The 25,939-nt window shown below is 40.9% G+C and overlaps 1 protein-coding gene across 1 annotated transcript; it reads right to left on the bottom strand.

The window, feature by feature from the left end:
* Positions 1-3,361: 3,361 nt before the first annotated feature.
* Positions 3,362-10,679, bottom strand: LOC143564541 (serine/threonine protein phosphatase 2A regulatory subunit B''beta-like). Its single transcript, XM_077051788.1, has 13 exons — positions 10,524-10,679; positions 8,652-8,864; positions 7,801-7,906; positions 7,601-7,700; positions 7,411-7,516; positions 7,085-7,175; positions 6,846-6,987; positions 6,156-6,303; positions 5,945-6,054; positions 5,187-5,343; positions 4,176-4,301; positions 3,959-4,114; positions 3,362-3,434 (listed from the first exon to the last, which is right to left on the bottom strand). Exons 1-12 carry the CDS (start codon positions 10,677-10,679, stop codon positions 3,974-3,976), a joined length of 1,596 nt encoding a protein of 531 aa, XP_076907903.1. The 3' UTR covers positions 3,362-3,434; positions 3,959-3,973.
* Between the last annotated feature and the right edge of the window lie 15,260 nt (positions 10,680-25,939).

Raw genomic sequence — 25,939 nt, 5'->3', positions numbered from 1 at the left:
AAACGGCCTGGGGCCACTTCTAATGGAAATGATTCTCCTTTCACATTGTGTTGATCGCTTTACATTTATAAACTTTCCGGACGGTATGCCGGTATTCACCGCATAAATATGGAAAGAAGTCGTTGCGTGTGGACGGCGGCAAAACCCGCATAAACACAAAAAACGACAAACCTCCACGCAGGTCAGTTATAGGTGAAGATTGGTCATCCCACTAAATGAAAGTGACGGTCCTACCCGCACAATCATGATAGAGGAAACTGAACACTAACCTATTGACAACCGCGCGTTGAACGGTTAACTTAAAACACTGGGAAAATTGCTAAAATAAACTACATTATGCATGCGCAAGTCATGTAACGTTTATAACGCAAATCACAAAGATTCAAAAGTAAGCGGGACTATACCCCTTACCTTGGCAACCAAGTAACTATAAGACAGGTGCGAGTACAGTGTTAAGGCAAAACCCTTCACATACTTAGCACCTGCAGGGAATTGAAGCCAAGAATACCTCGGCAACCAAGTAACTATAAGACAGGTGCGGGTACAGTGTCAAGGCAAAACCCTTCACATACTTAGCACCCGCAGGGAATTGAAGCCAGGAATACATTGGAAGTAAAGTAACTATAAGACGAGTGCGGGTACAGTGTCAAGGCGAAACCCTTCACATACCTAGCACTCCGCAGGGAATTGAAACCAAGAAGGATCTTCTGGGCCATGCTTGCGGAAACGGGAATAACATCCCCGCATAGCGGGAACGTTGAGAACTAGATTGTTTGAAGCTCCAAGATGGAATTGGTTGTTTAACATAATTGATCACTATGTTCAAAACTACCAAAACCTCATGGAGAATCTACACAAGTGGAACTCAACGCTCCTGACTTGCGAGGAGGTTACAGACCTACCCGCATCATACCCAAAGATCAAGCAGAAAAGTCGGGAATTTCTGCACGTGACATTAGGACTTCCGCGGGAAGAATCCCCATGGAAAACCTTAAAACTAAACCCTTTTCAAAACCCTTTGCTTAAGTCCAAAAGTTCACCTCACTTATTAACAATTCATGAGAAGAACATTGGACTGGGGGGACTTGAAGAGGTAGGTCCCAGCAGAGCCCAGTTGGACCCGCAAGACTCGCCTCAAAGAGGGACGTCTGCGCAGTTGAACCCGCAAGACTCACCTTCAACAGGGACGTCTGCGCAAAGGCTAAACTCGCAAGACTCACCTTGAAGAGACGTCTGCGCAGAAACCAACTGGATCCGCAGGACCCACCATGCTCAGAGACGTGACGTCCTTACGCGCAGTACGCAAGCTGTTCCCGCAGGAAAAGCCTCCCAATGGTCGACGTACTCCGCCTGTTCCCGCAGCAACGGATACTAGCCATCAGGGAAGGCTACCCGCGCAGCAAGGCTACACGCACAAGGCACTTAACTCTTAAATAATTCAGTAATGTCACCTGAAGAAGGAGTGAGCAAGCCGGGAATACTCCCGCCCAAAGCCGGGAAAACTCCCGCCCAAATGAGCCAGTCCGTACGCTACTGGAGGATCTTTTGTACTGTACCTGACGAGGTATGGACAAAAGATCTGACCAAAGCTGCGACAGCTCACTGACAACAGTACAACGAGCAGCATGCTCTATTACTTAATGTCACTATCAGCCGCTGTCTACTCACCAACCTGTCGTAGCACGTGCATAGCCTGCAGTTGGTGGAAAAGGAATAGTACACAGCCGGCCTGGTCACTATCAGCCGCTGCCTACCCACCAACCACCAGCATGGCATGTGCGTAGCCCACAGTTGGCAGAACAGGAATACTATTCAGCCGGCTGTACCTTCTTGGAAACCTACCTTCGGCTATAAATACTCCAACACCTTGGAACGGTATGATCATCTTATCACATCTTATATCTCCATATATTATCTGATATCTGCTCTAGTCATTCTCTTAATATACACTTATATTCAAGAGCAATATAGTCTGATTCTCACGCCGGAGGGTGGTCACAGGGAGGTACCCCCCCTTCTCAGTGACGAGCTCACGGTGTCTGTTTTGCAGGTCATCAGAAGAACCATCTTTGCCGGACTTAACCCTCGTGGGAAACATCTACTTAACCCCCAGATTATCCGTAATCTGCCTGGGGTCAATTAGTGTTTCTTCAGTTACATTTATTAAAATTTTTTCAGCATCAAAGTTTAATAGAAAATAATAGTAGCATGTATTAAATACTTCATTTTGTTATTAAAATCTTGTATTAACTCTTTTTTTAACAACCAACAAATTAAGCTCGACTACCCAAAATAACCCAATGACAAAAAACGGCTCATACATCCGCGATCGTAGACAACGTTGGGTAGTCCAAGCCCACCATCTTTTGTTCCGTGGAAAACTTGTAGCCCGAATGTCCACTGCGGTAAAACCTGGTTAGAATCGAATTCGAACTTGATACCTTGTGAGCGCCAGCACAAATTTTAACTTCCCATAGAACGTCAATTGAGCTAAAGCTCATTAGCAATCTTGTATCAATACACACACACACACATACACGCCAGCTAAATAAGATGTTTTTCCGTTAATCATATTTTCCCTTTTGTTTTGAGCAAGTTATGTTTTTTGGTTATATCGGATGTTGAATATTTCTAGCATCTCACTAGTTGCGGTCTTTTAAAAGAAAACCAATTTTCATTTCGCACCATCCATTGTCTAAAATTTGTATTTTAACAATTTGTTATTCCCCAGATATTATAGCAATATATAAATTTAATACAATAAAAACAATTAAAAATATTGATTTACTACATTTATTATTTACCTGAAGTCAAGTACTAATCAACTAATGTTAATAACCAAACGTTCACGCATTTATTTTTTATTCAGGAAATAGAGAGAGGTGATTGTGTCATGTCATTGTCGGCCGATCCTTTTGTTTGTTATGCGTTGAAAGACAGGACGACAATGATTAGAAATAACCACCTCTCTCTAATAAGAAAATGTAACAGAAGCTTGCACCAAGTGAATCATACTTTTATACTCACAAAGCAAACTTACTTTTAATATTGAATTAATTTACCAAAGTGTTTTTATTTTCTCAAATTATATGCTATAAATTTGCCTTTTTCAAATAATAAGTTCAAAATTACATTATAATGGTGCTATTATCTAATTAAAATTTCAAGATTAAGTAAAACAGCATAAACTCGTAAAACAAAGTGTTCTATCGCTTTCGATTTAAGGTGCCGAGTGACGTTACAACAAATCTACTGATATTACATACATAAACTCAAATTGCAACATACATCTTGTCGTCCAAACAGACTTAAAAACGTTCATATAAAAATAATAAGAAACCAAAAATGCTTAAAAAAGTGTTCCAAAAATATGTGAGTTAATTTATGATGTAACCATCCTGCTTTAACTTAAAAAAAACTGCATCCTAGTTCACCTACACAATAAATAAACTTAAGAAAACGATAATTAAAACGAAAACGACATTTTAATTAAGCTGCAGTTTTCGTCCTTGTGTTTTGTCCAAATCTGCGGTTTTAGTCAAATAGTTTCAAATTAGTGATTTTCATCGTTGTGATTTCATTTCACTTGCAATTAAACCCGACCCTACTAACCCCGTTAAGTCTGATCGTTAAATCCATCAGCGTGCCCCTCACGTGAGGGGCAATTTTGTCCCCAAAATACACCTCAGCCCCTCACGCGAGGGGGCTTGCGAATTAGGGTTGGGGTATATTTGGGGAGAAAAAGGACAAAACTGCCCCTTTTAAGGGGCACGCTAATGGATTCAACGACCAGACCTAACGGGTTAGTGGGGGTCAGGTTTAATTGCAAGTGAAATGAAACCACATGGACAAAAATCGCAGATTTAAAACTCCTAGACTAAAACTGCAGATTCGGACAAACCAGGGACGAAAACCGCAGTTTACTCTTTTAGTTATAATTATTGTTTTGTTTGAATACCTCAATTAAAAGTGGTCAAAATGGGGCCTCGAGAGACTCATCCCAAACATCTGCACTACCATTAGAAGCATCATCTGCATCTTCCTCCATTGAAAGCCGAATATATTCCCGATGTGCAAACCGGTCCCACTCGGTTAATGTTGGATTCTCACGTTCCTGTTTATAAATAAACGGTTAATTCACGTTTCTACCCCTGATTAATGAAAGAATTAGGTACCTGACAAATGAGAAATGGGTCGCGTGATTCAAAGGCCATGAATTTGTTAAGGTTAAATAGGATGTTGAAACAACTGCCGGAAAGTTTACTTCCTTTTAAATCTTGTAAGGTGAAATACTCCTCATCCTGCAAATTAAATATTTCATGATTAAAAATTAGGTGATAAAAATATGTGAATTAAATTAAACTTTGGCAATAGTTATTGACTAGTTACTTTATGCTTTTATGAATGGGTCCATCTGGGTTGTGTTTTCATATCAAACAACTTAAGTTTTCTATTAAATTTTAAAAATAATGACGAAAATACCATTACACTAGAAGATTTAAATTAAAACTGTGGGGCCCATAAACGTAACACAAATGGTCAGTAAAATAAATGAAGGTTAACTATTCTGTTAATTTTTTAAAAAATGGCAAATTAGTGTAAACGAGAGAGCTCGAGCTCTGCTCATTTTGAGTTCTTTTCTAAAGCTCGAGCTTGGTTCGTGAGTCTTTTTTTCAAGCTCGGGCTAGGCTCGAGCTCGGCTCTTTTGTGTAGTACCTTAAACGAGCCAAAGCTCGGCTCGAGCTTGGCTGCGTTTTGTGAAATTAATACATATAAGTCCAAATAAGGTAAGACTTAGAAATACACAAGGATCGACGAGCCTATACGAGCTTCCCATACAAGGTTCGAGCTCGCGCTCGATAACTAAACGAGCTTTATTTGAGGCCCGAGCTCGAAAGAGCTTGACTCGTTTCGAGCTTTTTGTCAATCTGAGCTTCGGTAGCATAAAGCACTTGTACATTGTGCATTAAGGATTTAATAAGGTAGGCGGTTATGTAACCGCCTTCTTATAACACTTAAAGCAAGAGATACAAGTGCATTACGCAGTACTCAACATATTTTTGGTTCTGAAATGTGTGTGTGTGTGTGTGTGTGCGCATTAAACATAAGTCTTCACTAAAAAGGCACCCGTTTTGACATGATACCGAACCCGGGCCCAGCCCGTTACATCAATAGGACCCAAGTACCTGTGGTTTGACCATGTCAACAATTTGACATAATATGTCCTCAAAAAGAACAGGTTCCTGAGCCATACATTCCATCCTATGCAACTGTTCTTCATAGAAAAACTGTAACTCATTTCTAGTCAGCGCCCCGTTTCCATCTAAATCAATGCACTTAAACCTGCGAAAAAATTATTATTGCAATAACAATTTAATTCAAGATATATATATATATATATCTTGATAACTAACATTTTTATAAAAATTTTTGTATGTTAATGTTATTTAAGTGTAGTTTTATCACTTTTGACATCTATACCCGTTTCCATCTAAATCAATGCACTTAAACCTGCAAAAAAATTATTATTGCAATAACAATTTAATTCAAGATATTTATATATATATATATATATCTTAATAACTAACATTTTTATAAAAATTTTTGTATGTTAACGTTATTTAAGTGTAGTTTTATCACTTTTGACATCTATATTTACGATTACAATTATGAAAATTAGGTTTTTTACGCATATCTATGTTTTTTTTACACATATGTAAATTTTTATCACATAAATTTTACACACGTGTAACTTGTGATTTATATATGTAATCAAAATGTTTTTTACAAATATGATAAAATAAGTCTTAAATAATATTAATATATAAAAAAAGCTAAAAAAATATTTGGTTTTTAAGAGTTCCTAAAAGCTCTTAACTTTTTTTGAGTTCTCAAATGAAACTAACCCTATATATATATATAAGATAACTATTTAACATTATACCAGTACTCAAGACTAGGCTCAGATGATTTATCCTCTTCAGATAAAATGAAGTACACAAAATCTTCATATCCCATTTTACCCTCAACTTCACTAGTAAACTTTCTTGGAACCTGCGTTTTGACCCGTTCATAAGCAAATTGGATAAAAATACCATTCAGAAAAAAAATGGTAGAAAATTAAATAATAATAATTCTTGAAATAAATTACAAACCTGGGAGAATATTCGATCAACAATTCTGTAGGTAAGTGAATGGTTACCGTATCTAATAAGATTCTCTTTATCAATCAGGAAATCATGGTCCGTATCCAACTCCCAGAACTTGCAATATATTACATAAAAGTGCTCATACGAGAAGAATCTGCATGAAATAAAAAAAGATTTAATAAATGTCTGTTTGGGTAAAAAAAGACATAACAAACGTTATCACATCTATTTATGGCTAATGGTAACTCATACCGGTGTGCATTGGTCAACCAAAATTTCTGCTTTTGGTTTTTTTAAAACAGTTCGTTTTCCAACTTTTCGGTATTTGGTTTCGGGTTCGTTTTTTGGGTTTTTCGTTTGGGCTTGAATATTTTGAGAGATAAAAAGCCCAAAATAATGACTTTGGGCCAAGAGTTTTGGTAATAAGTAATTAATTATTGCACATTTGGACCTAAAATTTCTGGACTACACTAATTAATTCTTATAAACTACTTAAAATCCGTTTTAAGGGATTTTCGGTTTTTGGTTATACCAAAACTGAAACTGCCAGTTCCTATTGTGTTTGGTTACATCAGTTATTCCAGTTATGTTCAGTTATTTCAGTTTCGTGCTCACCCATAATTCATACAGGATACATCTGAAAAAAGGTAATCTATTTAAATAATAGTAATAATAATAATAATAATAAATTATTACCTTAAAACTTTGTTTATGTCTTCTTCTTCATCAGCATGAAGCATTGCAGCAATTAAATTTCCACGTTTGAGTTCCCTGAGGGTAAGACGACCATTGCCCGTCCTATTCATGTAGTAAAATATTCTGTATATTACCGTTTCAGCTGCTCATTAAAAAAAGTATATGTTTAGATGAATTAGCGAATATTATCCACCCCAAAAAGAATTAAAAAAAAATAAGCAAATAAAAATGAATCGTACCATATCTCTCTTGAAATTCAGGTGTGCTCTGTAAGAATTCCAACCCAGGATGAGTCATTAAAAGTTCACGAAGTATCGGTTTGAAATCCTCCTGTTTTCAAAAATTCAAAGCCAATCATTTAAATAAAGATTAGTGAAAGAAATAAAATATAGATTGGTTTTTTTTTTTTTGAAAGTAAAAAAGAAAGAAATCATCTTTAAATCTGACTTAAAAGTGGATATAGAAAATTACTAATAACCTTCTAACAACATTTGAATTTTGGTAGACATTATTATACTAAAGTGGTTAATTTTGAAAGAAAAAGAATGGAAAAACAGATAATTACCTGAGTTAGGTATCTCAAATCAGGCTGCTTTAGCAGTGTAAATATCTGGGTTGCTATATCTTTTGTCAGCATATTGCCATTCACCCAAAAATCCACAAATGCATCCCTGAAATATGCATAAGAAGATTAAGAATTTAAGATGTAAAAAGATTCATAACATTTTGAAAATAATAATAATAATAAATTTCACCTGGTCACAACGCCAGTATTAGTAACGTCTATCCTTTTAAAAAGAGTGCTAGAGAAGAAAGATGGAAGCATGCATATTTCCTTAGTAACAGGTTTGAGTTCTGCTCAGTTATCAAAGCAAAATTAGCAAAATCCAAATTCTTCAGTTACATTATTTAACGCTATACAATAAGTAAAAATACCACTAAATCTAAATCTCACCATCTAAAGATAGTCCATTGGCATGACCATTGAAGAGCTGATTAATTCTAGATAAGCAGCGTTCTTTCAGTTCATTAGGCGCTGGACGCCCATTTTGAAAATAAAACTGCAAAATAAAAAAAATAAATAAAAGTTAAAAATAAAACGGGTTGAACGGCACAAACGGGTCAAAATACAGCCACCTAACCGATTTATTAAAAACCTAGATGAGTGTTGCAAATAAATATGTTTGTAATCATATTTATTACATTATATTTTATGAAAATGTTTAAAAAAGTCAGAGAGAAAGTGATTTGGCCAAGTCAACCATATCCATGACAAGTCAAATAAAAAAAGTACAAAAAGAAGCGGGTCAAAATACAACCTCCTAATTCCTAAACCACTTTATCCAAAAAAGAGAACTAGATTGGTTGTGAAATGATATAGTTTCTAAAATCATATTGACTGAAACAAATCAAGAGACAACCTCCTAAACCGTTTTACCGCAAAAATTAAGAATACTAATTTAACAATAATATCTTTGTAAGCATATTTAACGCATTAAACATATATAGAAAATCTTTGAAAGAACTAGGGCAAAAAGTGTGTTGATTCAGCCTGAACAAAAACTACCGATTTCCTGTTACAAAACCGCTTAATGCAAAAATACGTATATTTATATTGCACCTACGCAGATTTTAATCATATATAGCACAATAAATATGTACAAAAAAATATGGATAAATAGTGTTCATGTCAGCCTAATCCAGCTGGCCCGACCCAACTTTCATCCCAACAAAAAACTACCCATTTTGACACCAAACCCATTTAAGTGACCCACCAAATCCACCCATTTTTGCGCCTATACAAACCTGAGGTATTAACTCTTTTATGGGCTCGTTAGCTATTTTCAAAGATGAACCTAAAGCAGACGGGCCCGCCCTCTGTTTTGTAAAACGAGGTGAACCCGAAGAGCTTCTTGGTGAAAGTGGAGGCACAAGATTGTTAGCAGATTTCGGGCTGGAAGTTGCTCCAGATACATTCAATGATACACCTGTTTTAGCCTTGCATAACAAAGACTTCACCTGTATGAAACAACAAAAAAAAAGACAAATTTATTTATATATAAAATAACTATAAACTACACATAAAGGATACTAGAATGAATAATAACAAGTTATGAATACTTAAGAGTTGCATTTAACAGCATTGATTACCCATGAAAAGAACTTATGTCAAAAAGCATAATAATAGAAATATGCATTATGTGAGTGCTAAAATTAGGGAAATGCCACAAAAAAGGATAAAAGTAATGAATATGGATGATTAAAAAACCAATAATTAAATTTTAGTTTAAAAGAAAAAAAGTATTCTATTTATAACAAAAACCAATAATTTGAGAAGTCCCTAAGGATATGTCATTGCTTTTTTGTGAGCTGCAAAACACGTGTTGCTTCCTTTTTACTATATTTATAAAAGCAAAATAACAGAAATGTTTGCATTATTTAAGTGCTAAGGTGAGTGGTGAGGAGGGCGGCATGGTGTTCCATTCTCATCATTCTGTTGCACATCAACCCACGCATGGTCTCCACGCTAGTATACCGCATGGCCTTATGATACAAAGTGAAATATATAGCCATAATCAGCATGCACTTATCATTTATAACAACGTTCAAAAGGTAACTTTAAAGTCCAAACATGTAACAATTATTATCACTTTCCTAATAACCATGTTGCATCAAATAAATGATCAAAATCAAGAGGTCATAATGAACAATAATAGTAACTAGAATAAAGTGTTATGTCAAGCAATGAGAATTTGTTACTACCTACAAAATCTAGCCTTTATTCACGTCATAATGCCGAAAACCTAAATACTACATGATGTCAATGTTGTGATTATGTATGAAGCAAAGTGAAATACCTAGCCCTATATTAGTATGCACTTATTATGAGGCATATATTCAAAAGATAACTCTAAAGTCCAAACATATCTATATACAGTCATATCGTGTACATGTAATCTCTCATCACACGTCTTTATAGACAATAATAAATTCCTGGTTGCAGCCTGGACTTAGGTCAGCTTACGTACGAAAGGCAACTCTAAAGTCTAAACATATTTGCATTATGTCATTAATTACTATCTATCTCTATATATAGCCATATAATAATAAATTCCTCGTAACAGCCCGTGGAAGTACGCCAGCTTGCGTACAAAAGGTAACACTAAAGTCTAAACATATTTGCATTTTATCATTAATGACCATCTATCTCTATATATAGTCATATAATAATAAATCCCTAGTTGCACCCCGTGGACCGAACCACGTAAATTCTTGTGCCTCGTGTATTTGCATAACCAAGATCCTAACAAATATCATTAATTATCTATCTCTATGTATAGCCATATATAATAATTATAATAATAAATTCCTGGTTGCAGCCTGTGGAAGTACGTCAGCTTACGTACAAAAGGTAACTCTAAAGTCTAAACACACTTGCATTATATCATTAATAATTAGTAATTACTATCTACCTCTATATTTACCCATATCATAACAAATTCCTAGTTGCAGCCCGTGGACTGAACCACGTAAAACCTTGTTTCTCGTGTTCGTTTATTTTCCGCATATTTCATTACCGAGATCCTAACAAACATCACTTTACGAATAAACATGCCATCAAAACACTCAAAATGAAAACATCAAAACAAACACTACCAATTAAATCACAACAATTACCAAAGCAGCGGAATCAGGAAGCGAAAGCCATTGGTCGAACAGCTTATCTGCAACATACGAATTGGACTTAATCGCCACCGAAGAGACTTCATTCAGCTGCAGCAATTCAGGTTCCAGACGAATCACATCTCCGTTATTATTATAACCCATATCCATATTATTATTATTATTATTATTATTACATCCAGATCTCAAACCGAACCCTAATTATAAATAATTAACGATGAAACCAACAATTTAACGAACGGGGTCCAATTGATGAATTAATGAATCAATTGGTGTTCATGTTGTAATTGAGATTGAAACTGAATGAAAATGGGTCATATTTGGTTGTGAAAAATTGGGGATTTGGGGATTAGGGTTAGAGTTTGATCGGAGTGAAGTGGGTAATGAAAATTGAAGGAGAATTTGGGATGAAAGAAATAAATCAATGGCGGTTTGAGAAGAAAATAATATGAAATGAAATGAAATGAAATGGTGGTATTGGAAGAATGGGGGGAAGACAATGTTATTGGCTCATACAAATCTCTACTTTTTTTTTCCTTTTTTACTTTTTTCTTTTATTTAACAGCGTCTCCGACGCTAAGTTTTTAAGAAAATTGGGATTGGAAATTCAGGGTAGGTTCTAGTTCTTACTGTATTTCTGCCTATGATACTGGTATTTTCTTGTTTTGTAATGAAGCGAGCATTTTCGGTACCAATACCAAATTCTTGAGAAATACGGGATCGGGAAGTTCGTTGCTAGTTCTTACTGCGTTTTTGCCTACGATACCGGTATTGTCTTGTATCAGTTTGGAGCTGAGCATTTGCAGTACAAATACCAACTTATGAGAAATTTGGGACGGGAAATTCGTTACCAGTTTTTACTGCATTTCTGCTTACGATGCAGGTATTTTCCCGTATCGAAACTGAGCTAGGCATTTTTGGTACTGATACCGAGTTTTTGAGAAACTTGGGATCGGGAAAGATTCGATACCGAGCTCATCCCCACGGCTGTTCAAAAAGATTGCGGCTCAAAGCTCGTGCTCGTGGATTGCTCGATTAAAGCTCGAATAAATCTAGCTAAAGAAACTTGATGAAACGACCCTGAGTTGAGTTGCTCATTTTTATAACTGAGCCAAACTTGAAGCTCTGCTCGGGTCATGGCTCGGCTCATTGGCTCGATATAAGGCTCGTTTAACTTCAAGATCATGCTCGACTCGTGAACAGCCCTATAGTCATCCATAGTCAATACCATGTTAACTAAATGACTGGTGAGATTGAAAACAACATAGTGAGTGTTGTGCTTGTGACCTTCAATGGGACTAAGGGTAGGAAATCGTGTAAGTTGGGTTCGAACATGGAATATCTGATAAAGAGGGACTACGTAGGAAGATACGTTGGTACGATTAGGGGTGGTATAGACTAGAGGCATACTGTTTAAACTTTGATCTTTGGTTTTGAATTTTGATAGTGATATAGTTAAAAAATGACTTACAGTGTCACTTGTTCATTATTGATGATTATGTGTCACGTGCATGTTCCAGAACACTTACTGAATCATCATAAGGCATAACAATATACATTAACGAATATGTCGAAAGCGTGAAGACATACAAGGTTCTTAAAGAGATTGACAACTAAAACAAAATTTACTTAACAAGGTTTTAGTTAAACGGACTTTTATTAAAATTCAAAAGAAAATTTAATTTGTCTTGCCAGATATTTGGATTTCAATTAATTGTGAACAAAACAACTATTAAGTTTCTAGAGGGAATATAAAGATATCCCTTAATATAGAGATTTGGCTTTTAAAAAATGGAAAGAACACACATATATATATCCAACATACAAAGGCTCACACCCACTAAAATGGTAAAAAAATTAATGTTGAAAATAATTTAGTTTATATAGTAACATTGTAAACTCATGAGCAAGTCCTAACCCTTTGGAAAGGTCTTGAAATAACAGACAAAACTAAGCAGGCGTTCACAAACACTGTAGGCTAGACTAGGTGGGTTGGGTGCCCATGGTAGACGGACCAACCGTGGAAGGGACTGTAAAAGACCTAGTCCCTGGTCTGGGTTTTGTGTTGTTGTGCCTACAAATTGAAGCATTTGTAACCCAATTCTCTCACCCGTTTTGCTTTAGTTTTCCATATATACATACTTAGCATATATCTCTTTAAGATCCTTAAAAAAAGATCAAGAAGAAAGAGAAAAAAAGAGCAAGTTATGCATCGTTCATATAATCTTGTATAAGTGTGAGGTCATCACTAGTGTGGTACTAATGATTTGTTTGTGACTCGTTCATCATTAGTTGATGTTTTAAGAGAAAAACACTATCTTGGCATAATGTTATTTTGTTGTGAGAGTTTTAATCCTACTAGATGTTGTGTTGAGCGGTTTCACTATTATATAATGAATGTTTTGTTGAACTGTAAAGACATACTATCTTAACATATTGTGTTGAGCGGTTTCATTGTATCTTGATTATCCAAACCACTCCAATGGGCATGAGAGTATGCACTAGTTCGTAGAATAGAGAATCATGAATATTACACAAAACGTTCTCAAAATAGTTGAAAGTTGTGTCTCGAGAATTATGCATGTTGAGTGTTTTGCTACGAACTCAGATGTGTATAAAATAGAGCTAAGATAAGATGAATAAGATATTGATTCTCAAATTAGTTAGTTTAATGTGAAACTTAAAAGGGAAATGGATAAACTTGTCCAAAAGTATAGAGGTTGGTGAACAAACCTTTTAGTGGTTTATAAAGAACAAGCCACTATGCACACACACTCACTTTGCATATACAAGTGATGATGAGTTCGCATTCTTTGATATGTGAAGAAACACTAATCGACCCCGGGCAGATTATGGACGATATGGGGGTTAAATAGATGTTTCCCACGAGGGGTTAGATCCGGCGAAGATGGTTCTTCTGATAACCTGCAAAACAGACACCGTGAGCTCGTCACTGAGAAGGGGGGGTACCTCCTTGTGACCACCCTCCGGCGTGAGAATCAGACTAGATTGCTCTTGAATATAAGTGTATATTAAGAGAATGACTAGAGCAGATATCAGGTAATATATCAAGATATGAGATATGAGATAAGATGATACCATTCCAAGGTGTTGGAGTATTTATAGCCGAATGTAGGTTTCCAAGCAGGTACAGCCGGCTGAATAGTGTTCCTGTTCTGCCAACTGTGGGCTACGCACATGCCATGCTGGTGGTTGGTGGGTAGGCAGCGGCTGATAGTGACCAGGCCGGCTGTGTACTATTCCTGTTCCACCAACTGCAGGCTATGCACGTCCTCCGACAGGTTGGTGAGTAGGCAGCGGCTAATAGTGACATACAGTACAAGAGCGTGCTGCTCGTCATACTGTTGTCAGTGAGCTGTCGTATCTTTGGTCAGATCTTTGTCCATACCTCGTCAGGTACAGTACAAAAGATCCTCCAGTATCGTACGGACTGGCTTATTTGGGCGGGAGTTTTCCCGACTTTGTGCGGGAGTGTTCCCGGCTTGCTCACTCCTTCTTCAGGTGACATTACTGAATTATTTAAGAGTTAAGTGCCTTGTGCGTGTAGCCTTGCTGCGCAGGTAGCCTTCACTGATGGCTTGTATCCGCAGCTGCGGGAACAGGCGGAGTACTTCACCATTGGGAGGCTTTTCCTGCGGGAACAGCTTGCGTACTGCGCGTAAGGACGTCACGTCTCTGAGCATGGTGGGTCCTGCGGGCCCAGTTGGTTTTTGCGCAGACGTCCCTCATCAAGGGGTTGCGAGTTTAGCCTTTGCGCAGACGTCCCTGTTGAAGGTGAGTCTTGCGGGTTCAACTGCGCAGACGTCCCTCTTTGAGGTGAGTCTTGCGGGTCCAACTGGGCTCTGCTGGGACCTACCTCTTTAAGTCCCCCCAGTCCAATGTTCTTCTCATGAATTGTTAATAAGTGAGGTGAACTTTTGGACTTAAGCAAAGGGTTTTGAAAAGGGTTTAGTTTTAAGGTTTTCCATGGGGATTCTTCCCGCGGAAGTCCTAATGTCACGTGTAGAAATTCCCGACTTTTCTGCTTGATCTTTGGGTATGATGCGGGTAGGTCTGTAACCTCCTCGCAAGTCAGGAGCATTGAGTTCCAGTTGTGTAGATTCTCCATGAGGTTTTGGTAATTTTGAACATAGTGATCAATTATGTTAAACAACCAATTCCATCTTGGAGCTTCAAACAATCTAGTTCTCGATGTTCCCGCTATGCGGGGATGTTATTCCCGTTTCCGCAAGCATGGCCCAGGAGATCCTTCTTGGTTTCAATTCCCTGCATAGTGCTAGGTATGTGAAGGGTTTCGCCTTGACACTGTACCCGCACTTGTCTTATAGTTACTTTACTTCCAAGGTATTCCTGGCTTCAATTCCCTGCGGGTGCTAAGTATGTGAAGGGTTTTGCCTTGACACTGTACCCGCACCCGTCTTATGGTTACTTGGTTTCCGAGGTATTCTTGGCTTCAATTCCCTGCAGGTGCTAAGTATGTGAAGGGTTTTGCCTTAACACTGTACTCGCACCTGTCTTATAGTTACTTGGTTGCCAAGGTAAGGGGTATATTCCCGCTTACTTTTGAATCTTTTTGAATTTTTTTTGAATTTCGAAGAGTTGGTGAAAGGATAAGAACAGTCCCAACTGTTGAAAGGACGGTTGAGTAGTCCGACGGTTTCTTCTGACAGTTTCAGGACGTGCAGGAAGTTATGGCGACGTGACAGTATATGGTCATTCTAGACGCTTTTTCAGGCGCGTGGGCGCGAGTTTTCGGGCGCGTGGCAGCGAAATTTATGGCACGCGTCCTTTCAACAGCTGTTGCCCGCTTGCTCTTTGCCACGTGTCATAGTTTCATTGTACCTGCGATTTCTCTCTCTTCCGCATTAAATTCATCGCATTTATTGCGATGAGTATATAAAGGGGGAGAGAGTGCATCTTAATCCACACTTTCACTTCTTTCTTCTTCAAGCGATTTCCGGCGAATACTCTAACCTTTCTGTCGAGCATTCTCCTGAAATCGTTGCCTTTCATCCTTCCAGAATGTCTTCTTCCCATGATGTTGAGGCTACTGCCGAGGAGTCTGACGTGTTCGTCGAGAATCCGTCGTCCACTTCTGATAAGGACGATAAGAGTACTGCTGGCGAGTGCCAGTGTGCTCTTCCCGTCGGCCAGTATCAGTATATCGTCAAGAAGTTCATGCTCTAGCCTTTCGAGCCTGAGTTTCCTGAGCCACACCAGACGGTGTATGATGCCCCCAAGGGCAAAATAGGGGTGTATGCTGCATTCTTCATCTATGGGAATCTCAGGTTCCCATTGACGAAGTTTGTATACCGTGTTCTGGAGAGACACGGTGTGCACCTGACGGAGGTACACCCAATGGCGATCGCAAAGATCCGCCATTTTGAATGGGTGTGCCTCATTCTGGGCATGGAGCCCCATGTCGACCGCCTGATGATCTTCTATTCTTGGAGGTGCATCCAGGGGTGGTATACCTTGGTCAATCGGATCAAGGGTCTGAAGATCTGCGCAACCGAGCGCAGTCTTCGGTCTTGGAAGCGGGAGTTCTTCTATATCTCCGCTCGCGTCGTCCCGATAGCGATGACGTTTAAGAACGGGAGAGCTCTCCCGAACCTTCACGCCTCCAACTATGAGGAGGCGGAATGGTTCGCCAAGATTTCCCGGATCCAGTCTCCGGTTTACCGCTTTGCGGAGTCCGGGATGGTGATGCTCGGGATAAGCCGGGTGTGGAAGAATGCTGGGGCGGAGGCGCCGCAGATTCCCATCGTCCTTGAATACGGTTTGAACTCTATCCCTTACGGTATGCTTCACATCTTTTTGCTGATTTAGGGTTTTTCCGCTAAACTGTTTTTTCTTTTTTCAGAGGGAAACGATTTGCAATCGCTTCTATACCCGCGGGAAGCTGATGGTCCCGCTCGGATGGGTACCCATGCTCTTGATGAGAACGAGTTGCCCATCTTGGAGCAAACGAGGGATCGGTTTGTGGAGGTCTACCCGCCGGGCCACCCGATTCTGAGCGCCACGCGGCCAGGTAAGGAGTTATTTAACCCTCGCCCTCTCAATGCTGAAACCTCTGCCGGAATTCCTCTAATTCTGTCATCTTCTGATGAGGAATCCGCAGACGGTCCTTTCTTGACGCGGAAGAAGAAGGCTGCTGGCGGAAAGGGCAAGGCGAAGGTTGCCTCCACCGCCGATCAGGGGAACCGGTCAAACTCGGAGACCGAGAGCGAGGAGGCGGCGGGGAACCCAGGTGGTGTTGAGACCACTGCTCCGGAGGCTGAGACGACTGTCACCTCCGAGCAGCCCAGGACGACGACGGTGACCGGTATGAAGAGGCCGGCTCCATCGGGTTCATCCCCGCCTGTTCGCACCTTCAAGCTCAAAAGGACCCGTAAGTATAAACTTCCTTTCTTAACTGCATAGCTTTCCGCCGTTATACTTATGTCTTCTTTGTGCAGGCCTGGATGCTACCGCATTCCAGGGTGGAGCGGGGAGGAGCACCTCCGGACCCATGACGGTAGGCTTGGCCAACCTACCTGAGGCGATGACCCAGGCGACTACGCCTGCTTCAGTTGTTGGTTCAGTTGCTCACACGGTTGAGCCAACTGTTCCAACTGTGACGACGTCCCCGCCGGCTGTCAGTGCCATATTCACTGATTCCTTCACTGAGCCGGCGGTGAGTGTTTCTGTGGATTCTTCCACAGCCGCGGCCGCGGTTGTGAGTTCACCTTCGGTGAGTTCACCTCCATTGGTTTCTACCACGGCGGCCTCCACTATGCCTCCTCCGGCGCCGGCGACTACGGTCGGTCCTTCAGGTATGTCCGGTTTTGGGGCGTCAAGCCAATCTCTGCCTCCTTCCCATCTGCCTGACCTCTTGGATGGATATCCGTTAGGTTCGGGTGATGGGTTTGGCGGCTACAGGCCTGTCGTCGACCCTACAGGTGCGTAGGGTTATTTTGGCCTTTTTATTATTTTATTTTATATATATATATTTTTTTATCATCTTTTCCTAACTGCTTTTTGCTTTTGCAGTGTCGGATTCCAATGAAGTGTATGTTCCACGATGGAACATCCGCCGAGGAACAACCCTTCGGACGCCTGTAGAATGCGTCGAATGGGCGCGCCACGCCGCCCCAAGGGGGGCGCTGGGGGAAGCAATGTCAAGCTACCAGGAGGGTAGGTTGACAAATGAGCTCCGGATTCTCCTAGCCCGGATGCAGCCGCGCGTCGAGCTGCTTTGTCGTGAAAACGACAAGTTAAAAGCAGCTCGTATCCAAGAAGTAGCTCAAGCGCGGGCTGTCCGGGAGGAGAACAGGAGGCTCTCCGCCGTTGCTGCGGAGAAGGAGAAGGCCTTCAAGGCCCTTGAAGTTGAAGTTCAGGCCCGTCTCGAGGCCCGTTCCAAGGCTGTCCAAGCTGTTAACGAACAGCTTCGGTTAGCTAAGGAAACCGCTCGGAACGCAACTGAGAGGGCCACCAGGGCTGAAGCTGTTGCTGAGCCTCTACGCACCGAGAATGAGGAGCTTAAAGCCAAATTAGAGAGGCTCCAGCAGGCTCATGATGCCTTGGCCATGGAAGACGCCAAGAAGCTCCAAGAGATCTTGGACCAGAGGGGCGTGCTTGACCATTCTGAGCGTAAGCTAAAGGGCGTCGAAGAGGCTGCGGCTAAAGAAGTGTTGCTTGCCAACCTTAACAAAAGTGAAGCCGAACGCGCTCGTAACCAAGCTCAAGCTGCCCTCCAGGAGGCTCTGGTTACCAAGGAATGGCTTCTACGAGAAGCGTTGTCGCAGGTAAGCTTAGCTTCATAACGTCTTTACGCTTTTCTTTGCACTAAGAAAAGGTTTTGATACTTGTATTTTTTCTTGTAGGTTGTGCATCGGGTCTTCACGGACACATCATACGACGATGCCATGAGCGCAGCCCTCAACGCTTCTCATGAGGATGGGGAAAAGGCTGGCTTCCTGCTTGGTCTAGGGTTCGTTGAGAAGGGCATCCCGCCTTCCAACTTCCCTTTATATGATGTGGATACTGAAGCTGCTTATGACCAAGCAGTGAACCAGTATGCTGCCTTCCCGCATCCAGTGGTGGAGAAGGTGAACGAAGTTGCTGCTGCTGATGATGGGTTAACCATTCTCAAGACCTTCCTTGAACCGCCACAGCCAAGTGATGGTGCGGGTACAAGTGGGTTTGGAGGAAGTGGTCCTGAAGCTTGAACCTTTAGATCCCTTTCCACTGTTAGGATAGGTTTATGTTTTTGTATAGATTTACACTCTTGTAGGCGGGTAGATACCCGGCCATTCTTGTAATACTTGAATTTTTATAGAATGTAAATCCTTTGTGCGGGTAGGACCGTCACTCTTACTTTATAAACGTTGTACGACTTGCTCATGCATATTATAGTTTAATTTGGCACTTGTTTTGCCGCATAAACAATGTATGATTCGCTTGTGCATACTGTAGTTTAACTTAACAATTTCTTAAGTACTTTGAATAAGTTAACCTATCAACGTGGCAGATAATAGGTTAAAGTTTTGTTTCCTCTTTCGTGATTGTGCGGGTAAGACCGTCAGTTGCACTTAGTAGGATGGCTAAACTTTACCTATATATGACATGCGTTGAGGTTTTCCTCATTTTTTCCTTGAAGATATTTTCTAAGTGTTCTGAATAGGTTAACCGTTCGACGCGCGGTTGTCGATAGGTTAAAGTTCAGTTTCCTCTATCATGATTGTGCGGGTAAAACCGTCACTTGCATTTAGTAGGATGACCAAACTTTACCTATGGCTGACCTGCGTGAAGGTTTTCCTTAGAAATTCTTGCCGTTTTTTGTGTTTATGCGGGTTTTGCCGCCTTCCACACGCAACGACTTCTTTTCACTTATTTATGCGGTGAAAACCGGCATATCAGTGTTTTGAATAAATTAACCGTTCGACGCGCGGTTGTCAATAGGTTAGTTCGGTGTCCTCTATCATGATTTGTGCAGTTAGGACCGGCACTTTCATTTAGTAGGATGATCAAACTTTACCTATGACTGACCTGCGTGAAGGCTTTCCTCATCTTTTCCTTAGAAATTCTTGCCGTTTTTTGTGTTTATGCGGGTTTTGCCGCCTTCCACATGCAACGACTTGTTTTCCCACTTATGTATGCGGTGAAGACCGGCATATCAGTGTGGAAAGTTCATTAAGTATAAATGTAAGACCATCAGCGTCAATGTGATAAGGAGAATAATTTCCATTAGAAGTGGCTCTGGGCCTTTTCTTTTACAAGTTTGGAATTAATCTACATGCAGACTGTGTAATTGAGCTCCCTTCCATGTTCTTGGGAGTGTCATCGAGCCTTTCGAGCCGATATGCACTTGGTTCGGAATCTCGTTGTTTACGCAGTATGTAGTTTCCGACATTGAAGCTGCAGTTTTATTCGTGTTTTCCCCAACTGGGGTTCTACACGCATTAGCCTGCTCAGCGTTCATTACGCCACGAGGTGCGTGAGCGTCCCATCTCTGACAAATGCTTCGACGATGTCCTTCAAGTCTACGCATTCCTCGGTGTTGTGGCCTCTTGTCCAGTGGAAGTCACAGAATTTGCTCTGATCAGCGTTGTGACGCTCTCGGATTATTGGAGCCTTTGGCCATGGGAGTCTCTCGGTGTCGATTATCTCGGTGACGCTTTTGGTGAGTGGCGTCCATCTGGAGTTCCGGTTTGACGACGGCATGTTATCCTTTCCGCCCAACCGAGGGTGCGAGCCGGATGAGGTGTCAAAGTTTACCCTTGACTGCCAAATGCCTAGCTTCCTCTTTTTGTTTAGTCGGGCGGTAAGAACATTGTTTTCTCTTGTTTTTTGGGTGTAGAGGTTTGTGCTTTGGGGAAGATCTCTACCCAGTTGCTTTTCCGTTTCCGCGAAGCGTTTAGCTGCTGTCATGATGGCATCCCTTGTGGATGGCATGCCATCTTTACCCGTTAAGGTGCGGATGAGCTCTGGGTCTTTTGTGCCCTGGATGAAAGCAGCGCGAACAAGATCTTCGCTAATATTACCCAGACTTAGCTTCTTTGAGTTGAAGCGAGTGATGAAGTCTAGCAAAGATTCAACTTCCTCTCGAATGCAATTGAGGATTGTCCATTGCTCTTCGGTATACTTTCTTTGTTGGCTGAAGTGTTGGCTAAACTTCTGTTGGAAGTCTGCCCAATCGTAGATGTGGTGAACCGGTAGACGGTCGAACCACGCTCTGGCTGCTCCAACCAGCGTCATCTGGAACATATAACACCACGTGGGTTCCGTCCAGTTGCTGACGGTTGCCCCCGCTATGAATCTGTTCAAATGATCGTCTGGGTCAGATATACCATCATAGGTGCCGATGTTTGACATCTGTTTGGCACTTCTTGGGGCGATTGCTTCCGCAATGTCCCTTGCAAACTTGGAGGTTCCCGCATTTGCAGCGGTTGGTCTGAAGGTTTTAGAGAAGTCACGTGGGTTTCCACCCGCGTTTTTTGGTTTGAAGGTTTCTCAAAAATTCCTTCTCGGTTGGAAGTCCGTTTCCTTACGCTTCCCTTTCGCCCTATGGCGAGGGTTTGCGTCGGTGTCGGATTCCTCCGAATCATCGTCCAAGTACTCGCACTCATTGCTCATGTTGAGCTGTTGAGTGCTTCCGAATTCGTCAGCCTGTTGGAGTAAACGCAAGCGTTCATCCAACTCAGCTTGGAATTCCCTTTGACGTTTTTCCGTCCACGCTTTAACTTGTTCAAGTGTTTGGCGGGGGGGCCTCGTCTGTTGTCTTTTCACCTGGGTATCAATGAATCCCAGGGGAGGATTGTTTACTGCACTTGCCCCGGCTCGGGTAACCGGGGTAGTGTTCGTAAAATTTACTGCATTTGCCCCGGCTTGGGTAACCGGGGTAGTGTTCGTAAAATGTGTGTATTCGCCGGTGTTCCCCCAGTAGCTGGGGTTGTGGTTACCGAGGTTTCTTGGTTATTCGCTGGCTTTGGCAACGGAGTAACCTTAACCATCTTTCCAGAAGTTTGAAAAAACTGAAAAAGAATAAGTTCTAGCTTTTATGCACGGATGTCGCCAATGAAGAAACACTAATCGACCCCGGGCAGATTATGGACGATCTGGGGGTTAAATAGATGTTTCCCACGAGGGGTTAGATCCGGCGAAGATGGTTCTTCTGATAACCTGCAAAACAGACACCGTGAGCTCGTCACTGAGAAGGGGGGTACCTCCTTGTGACCACCCTCCGGCGTGAGAATCAGACTAGATTGCTCTTGAATATAAGTGTATATTAAGAGAATGACTAGAGCAGATATCAGGTAATATATCAAGATATGAGATATGAGATAAGATGATACCATTCCAAGGTGTTGGAGTATTTATAGCCGAAGGTAGGTTTCCAAGCAGGTACAGCCGGCTGAATAGTGTTCCTGTTCTGCCAACTGTGGGCTACGCACATGCTATGCTGGTGGTTGGTGGGTAGGCAGCGGCTGATAGTGACCAGGCCGGCTGTGTACTATTCATGTTCCACCAACTGCAGGCTATACACGTCCTCCGACAGGTTGGTGAGTAGGCGGCGGCTAATAGTGACATACAGTACAAGAGCGTGCTACTCGTCATACTGTTGTCAGTGAGCTGTCGTATCTTTGGTCAGATCTTTTGTCCATACCTCGTCAGGTACAGTACAAAAGATCCTCCAGTATCGTACGGACTGGTTTATTTGGGCGGGAGTTTTCCCGGCTTTGTGCGGGAGTGTTCCCGGCTTGCTCACTCCTTCTTCAGGTGACATTACTGAATTATTTAAGAGTTAAGTGCCTTGTGCGTGTAGCCTTGCTGCGCAGGTAGCCTTCCCTGATGGCTTGTATCCGCAGCTGCGGGAACAGGCGGAGTACTTCACCATTGGGAGGCTTTTCCTGCGGGAACAGCTTGCGTACTGCGCGTAAGGACGTCACGTCTCTGAGCATGTGGGTCCTGCGGGCCCAGTTGGTTTCTGCGCAGACGTCCCTCATCAAGGGGTTGCGAGTTTAGCCTTTGCGCAGACGTCCCTGTTGAAGGTGAGTCTTGCGGGTTCAACTGCGCAGACGTCCCTCTTTGAGGTGAGTCTTGCGGGTCCAACTGGGCTCTGCTGGGATCTACCTCTTCAATATGCATACTAGATTTGGTTAGTGTCGGGTTTTAGCATCTATTTTAGAGTATTAGTTGAAACTTTTTCACTAATTTAGCAACGGAAGCATGAAAATATTAACAACCTATTGTTAATTTTATGAAACATGCCATTATGTTACAAAGCTAAAACCCGAAATAGGATCAATCTACAATAACAAATAGGCTAACAATATGTAAAATGTAAAATAACTCTTTTACTTTAAAAGAGTAGGTTGTGATGAAGAGGATGATGGGCTAGCCTCCAAGAGTAGGATGCCTCAAGTAGTTTATACCCACGAGCAACACCAAACGAGTGTTAGGACGAGAACACGAAAAAACCGAGCACCCGAGCCCTCCTTTTCTTCTTGCTCGGCCGAAAGATTCAAAGGGGGAGGGAGAGAGTTTTTGCACCACTTTAAAATTTGAAAGACAAGGAGCAAGATTGCATGTGTAGGCTAGTAGGTTATATCAAGAAAATTAACCAAGAGTCTAAGTTAGAAGATTGGCTTGTTGGGGTGGTGGTGGGTCCCACCCAACCGGCCACACCCTCTTTTCTTTTTTTTTGTTTTATTATATATATATATATATATATCATATATATATATATATATAAAACTAGCCTACACAATTATTAAACAATTTTATAATCTTTCCTTAATTATTTAACCAATTAAATAATTAAATAAATAAATAATCCAAATTATTTATTTTAATTTTTCAAGTGCAATTTTCAGAAAACCGATTTCCTGAATTTTGTGTTCGGTATTCGTTTAAAGATCACATCTTAAACAAATACAATCCGGTGTCTATCTAGCTCGTTATTGGGTATGACCCGACTTGGATCAAACACAGTTAGCCACATTAATCTAAATACTTGTCTCGGGCATACGAAATTCCAACAATCTCCCACTTGCACGAGATACGTAGACAATTAATGCTAGTGGTGAATCCCGCCTAACTCGGTCCACCACCCCTAATGTGTTTGACGAAGTGCCATTCAATAACATCATCCTCTTCAAGTACCTTACTTGAAAATGATTTAGGTGAATCAATCATCTATCCTTTTGTCGCAGATGTCATGTTAAATCCAAAGACATAGAACGATCATTCTCTGTTGATTTAACTTATCATGCCTTAGACATATAACTCTCAACGAATAAGAGGGACAAATCCCGTCTTGATTACATACGTCTTTCACAGTTACCTTATACTCTACCTGTACTTAGCCTTACACACTGCCATGTTTTAGAACAGCAAAGAACTAAGCCAAAGTATCATACTTGGTAAATATCAAGATCCGATATGTATCTCAGGTCAGAGGATACCATGATATTCTTCTTTACTCAAAATTTACTTATGATCAGTCACAAAGTCTCCATGTAGTAAAGTTTTGAGAGCGGGTCAGTCCAATATTTGTACCTAACAAATATCTATGAACCTTGGCAGCAAACCTATGCTCTATATTCATCTTATGAATATCAACCAATCCTAGTTCATAATAATCAAATTATTTGCTCCCACAAATATGATCGACTACGGACGTTTAGAATAATCAAATTATTCATGGATTAAACATGCTAATATGGAACATAACTTAATATATAATTAATCCATAATTATATTAAAATCTACTTACATCCGTTCCTTTACAAAATCTATACTAACTCGATCAAATCCACTCACTAGAATATCGAAGTCCTAAGGCACAAACGTGACTCTCATGTTTTGGCCGTTCCAGGAGCTTCGTAAGTGGGTCCGCCAAATTTTGATCGGTATGAACCTTGTGAATACATATCTTTCTCTTTTCAACTTCATCCCTTATGTAGTTGAATCTCCGCTCAATGTGCCTAGTCTTTTGATGTGCACGGGGTTCCTTGATTTGAGCAATCGCACCCTCGTTATCACAAAAAATTTCTAGAGGGTCCTGAATGGTACGGACTACCCCTAGATCGGCAATAAACTTCCTTATCCATGCAGCTTCTTGTGCTGCCAATGAAGCGGCGATGTACTCAGATTCTGTGGTGGATAAGGCCACCACATCTTGCTTGGAACTCTTCCATGATACCACTCCACCGTTCAAAACAAAGACATATCCAATTGTGATCGAGAATCATCTCGATCAGTTTGGAAACTCGCATCCGTGTAACCTTTTACTAGGAGTTCTTCCTCACCCGATCCGTATATCAGAAACATATCCTTAGTCCTTCTAAGGTATTTCAGTATACTCTTAACTGCCATCCAATGGCTGTTTCCTGGATTATGTTGAAATCTACTTGTCATCCTCAGAGCGCATGACACATCCGGTCTAGTGTATATCATAGCATACATGATGGATCCAATAGCCGAAGCATATGGGATACTATTCATCCTGTCTTACTCTTCCTTAGAGTTGGGACATTGAGATGTATCTAATACTGTCCCCCTCTGAATAGGCACCAAGCCTTTCTTAGAGTTTTCCGTCTTGAACCTTTTCAAGATCTTCTCTATGTATGCACTTTGGTTCAAACCAATTAACCGCCTCGATCTATCTCTATAGATCTTTATTCCCAAAATATAGGCGGCCTCACCAAGATCCTTAATAGAGAAACAACTTCCAAGCCATGACTTAATACCTTCCATGGTTGGAATGTCATTCCCAAATAATAATATGTCATCTACATATAACACGAGAAAGGTAATGATACTCCCACTAGCTTTCTTATACACACAAGCTTCATCGCCATTTTTTATGAATCCGAAGTTCTTAACTTCTTCATCAAATCGACGGTTCCAGCTTTGAGATGCTTGTTTTAATCCATAAATGGATTTCTTTAATTTGCATACTTTGTTAGGATGCTGCGGATCGACAAAACCTTCTGGCTGAACCATATAGACATCTTCCTCAAGATGTCCATTAACGAAAGCCGTTTTGACATCCATTTTCCATATCTCATAGTCATAATATGCAGCTATGGCAAACAGTATCCTTGCGAAAAAGTTTCATCATAATCAACCCCTTGAGTCTGAGTGAAACCTTTTTGCTACAAGTCTTGCCTTGTAAGTATCCAAATTTCCGTGCATGTCTGTTTTCTTCTTGAAAACCCACTTACTTCCAACTGGCTTGGAGTTCAGTGGTGGTTCAACCAAATCCCATACTTGGTTGTCATGCATGGATTGCATCTCAACGTTCATGGCTTCAAGCCATTTGTCACAATCAGATTGTGAAATTGCATCACGGTAGGTAGTAGGCTCATTGGAATCTACTACATAGCATCCATCTATGAAAA

The sequence above is a fragment of the Bidens hawaiensis genome, unplaced genomic scaffold (genome assembly GCF_021521415.1).
Source record: "Bidens hawaiensis isolate Kalapana, Puna unplaced genomic scaffold, B.hawaiensis_p1.1 tig00022014_1, whole genome shotgun sequence".
In the NCBI taxonomy this organism is placed as follows: Eukaryota; Viridiplantae; Streptophyta; class Magnoliopsida; order Asterales; family Asteraceae; genus Bidens; species Bidens hawaiensis.
Note: the sequence above shows the minus strand (reverse complement) of the source record. Positions and strands in the feature narration are given on the sequence as shown.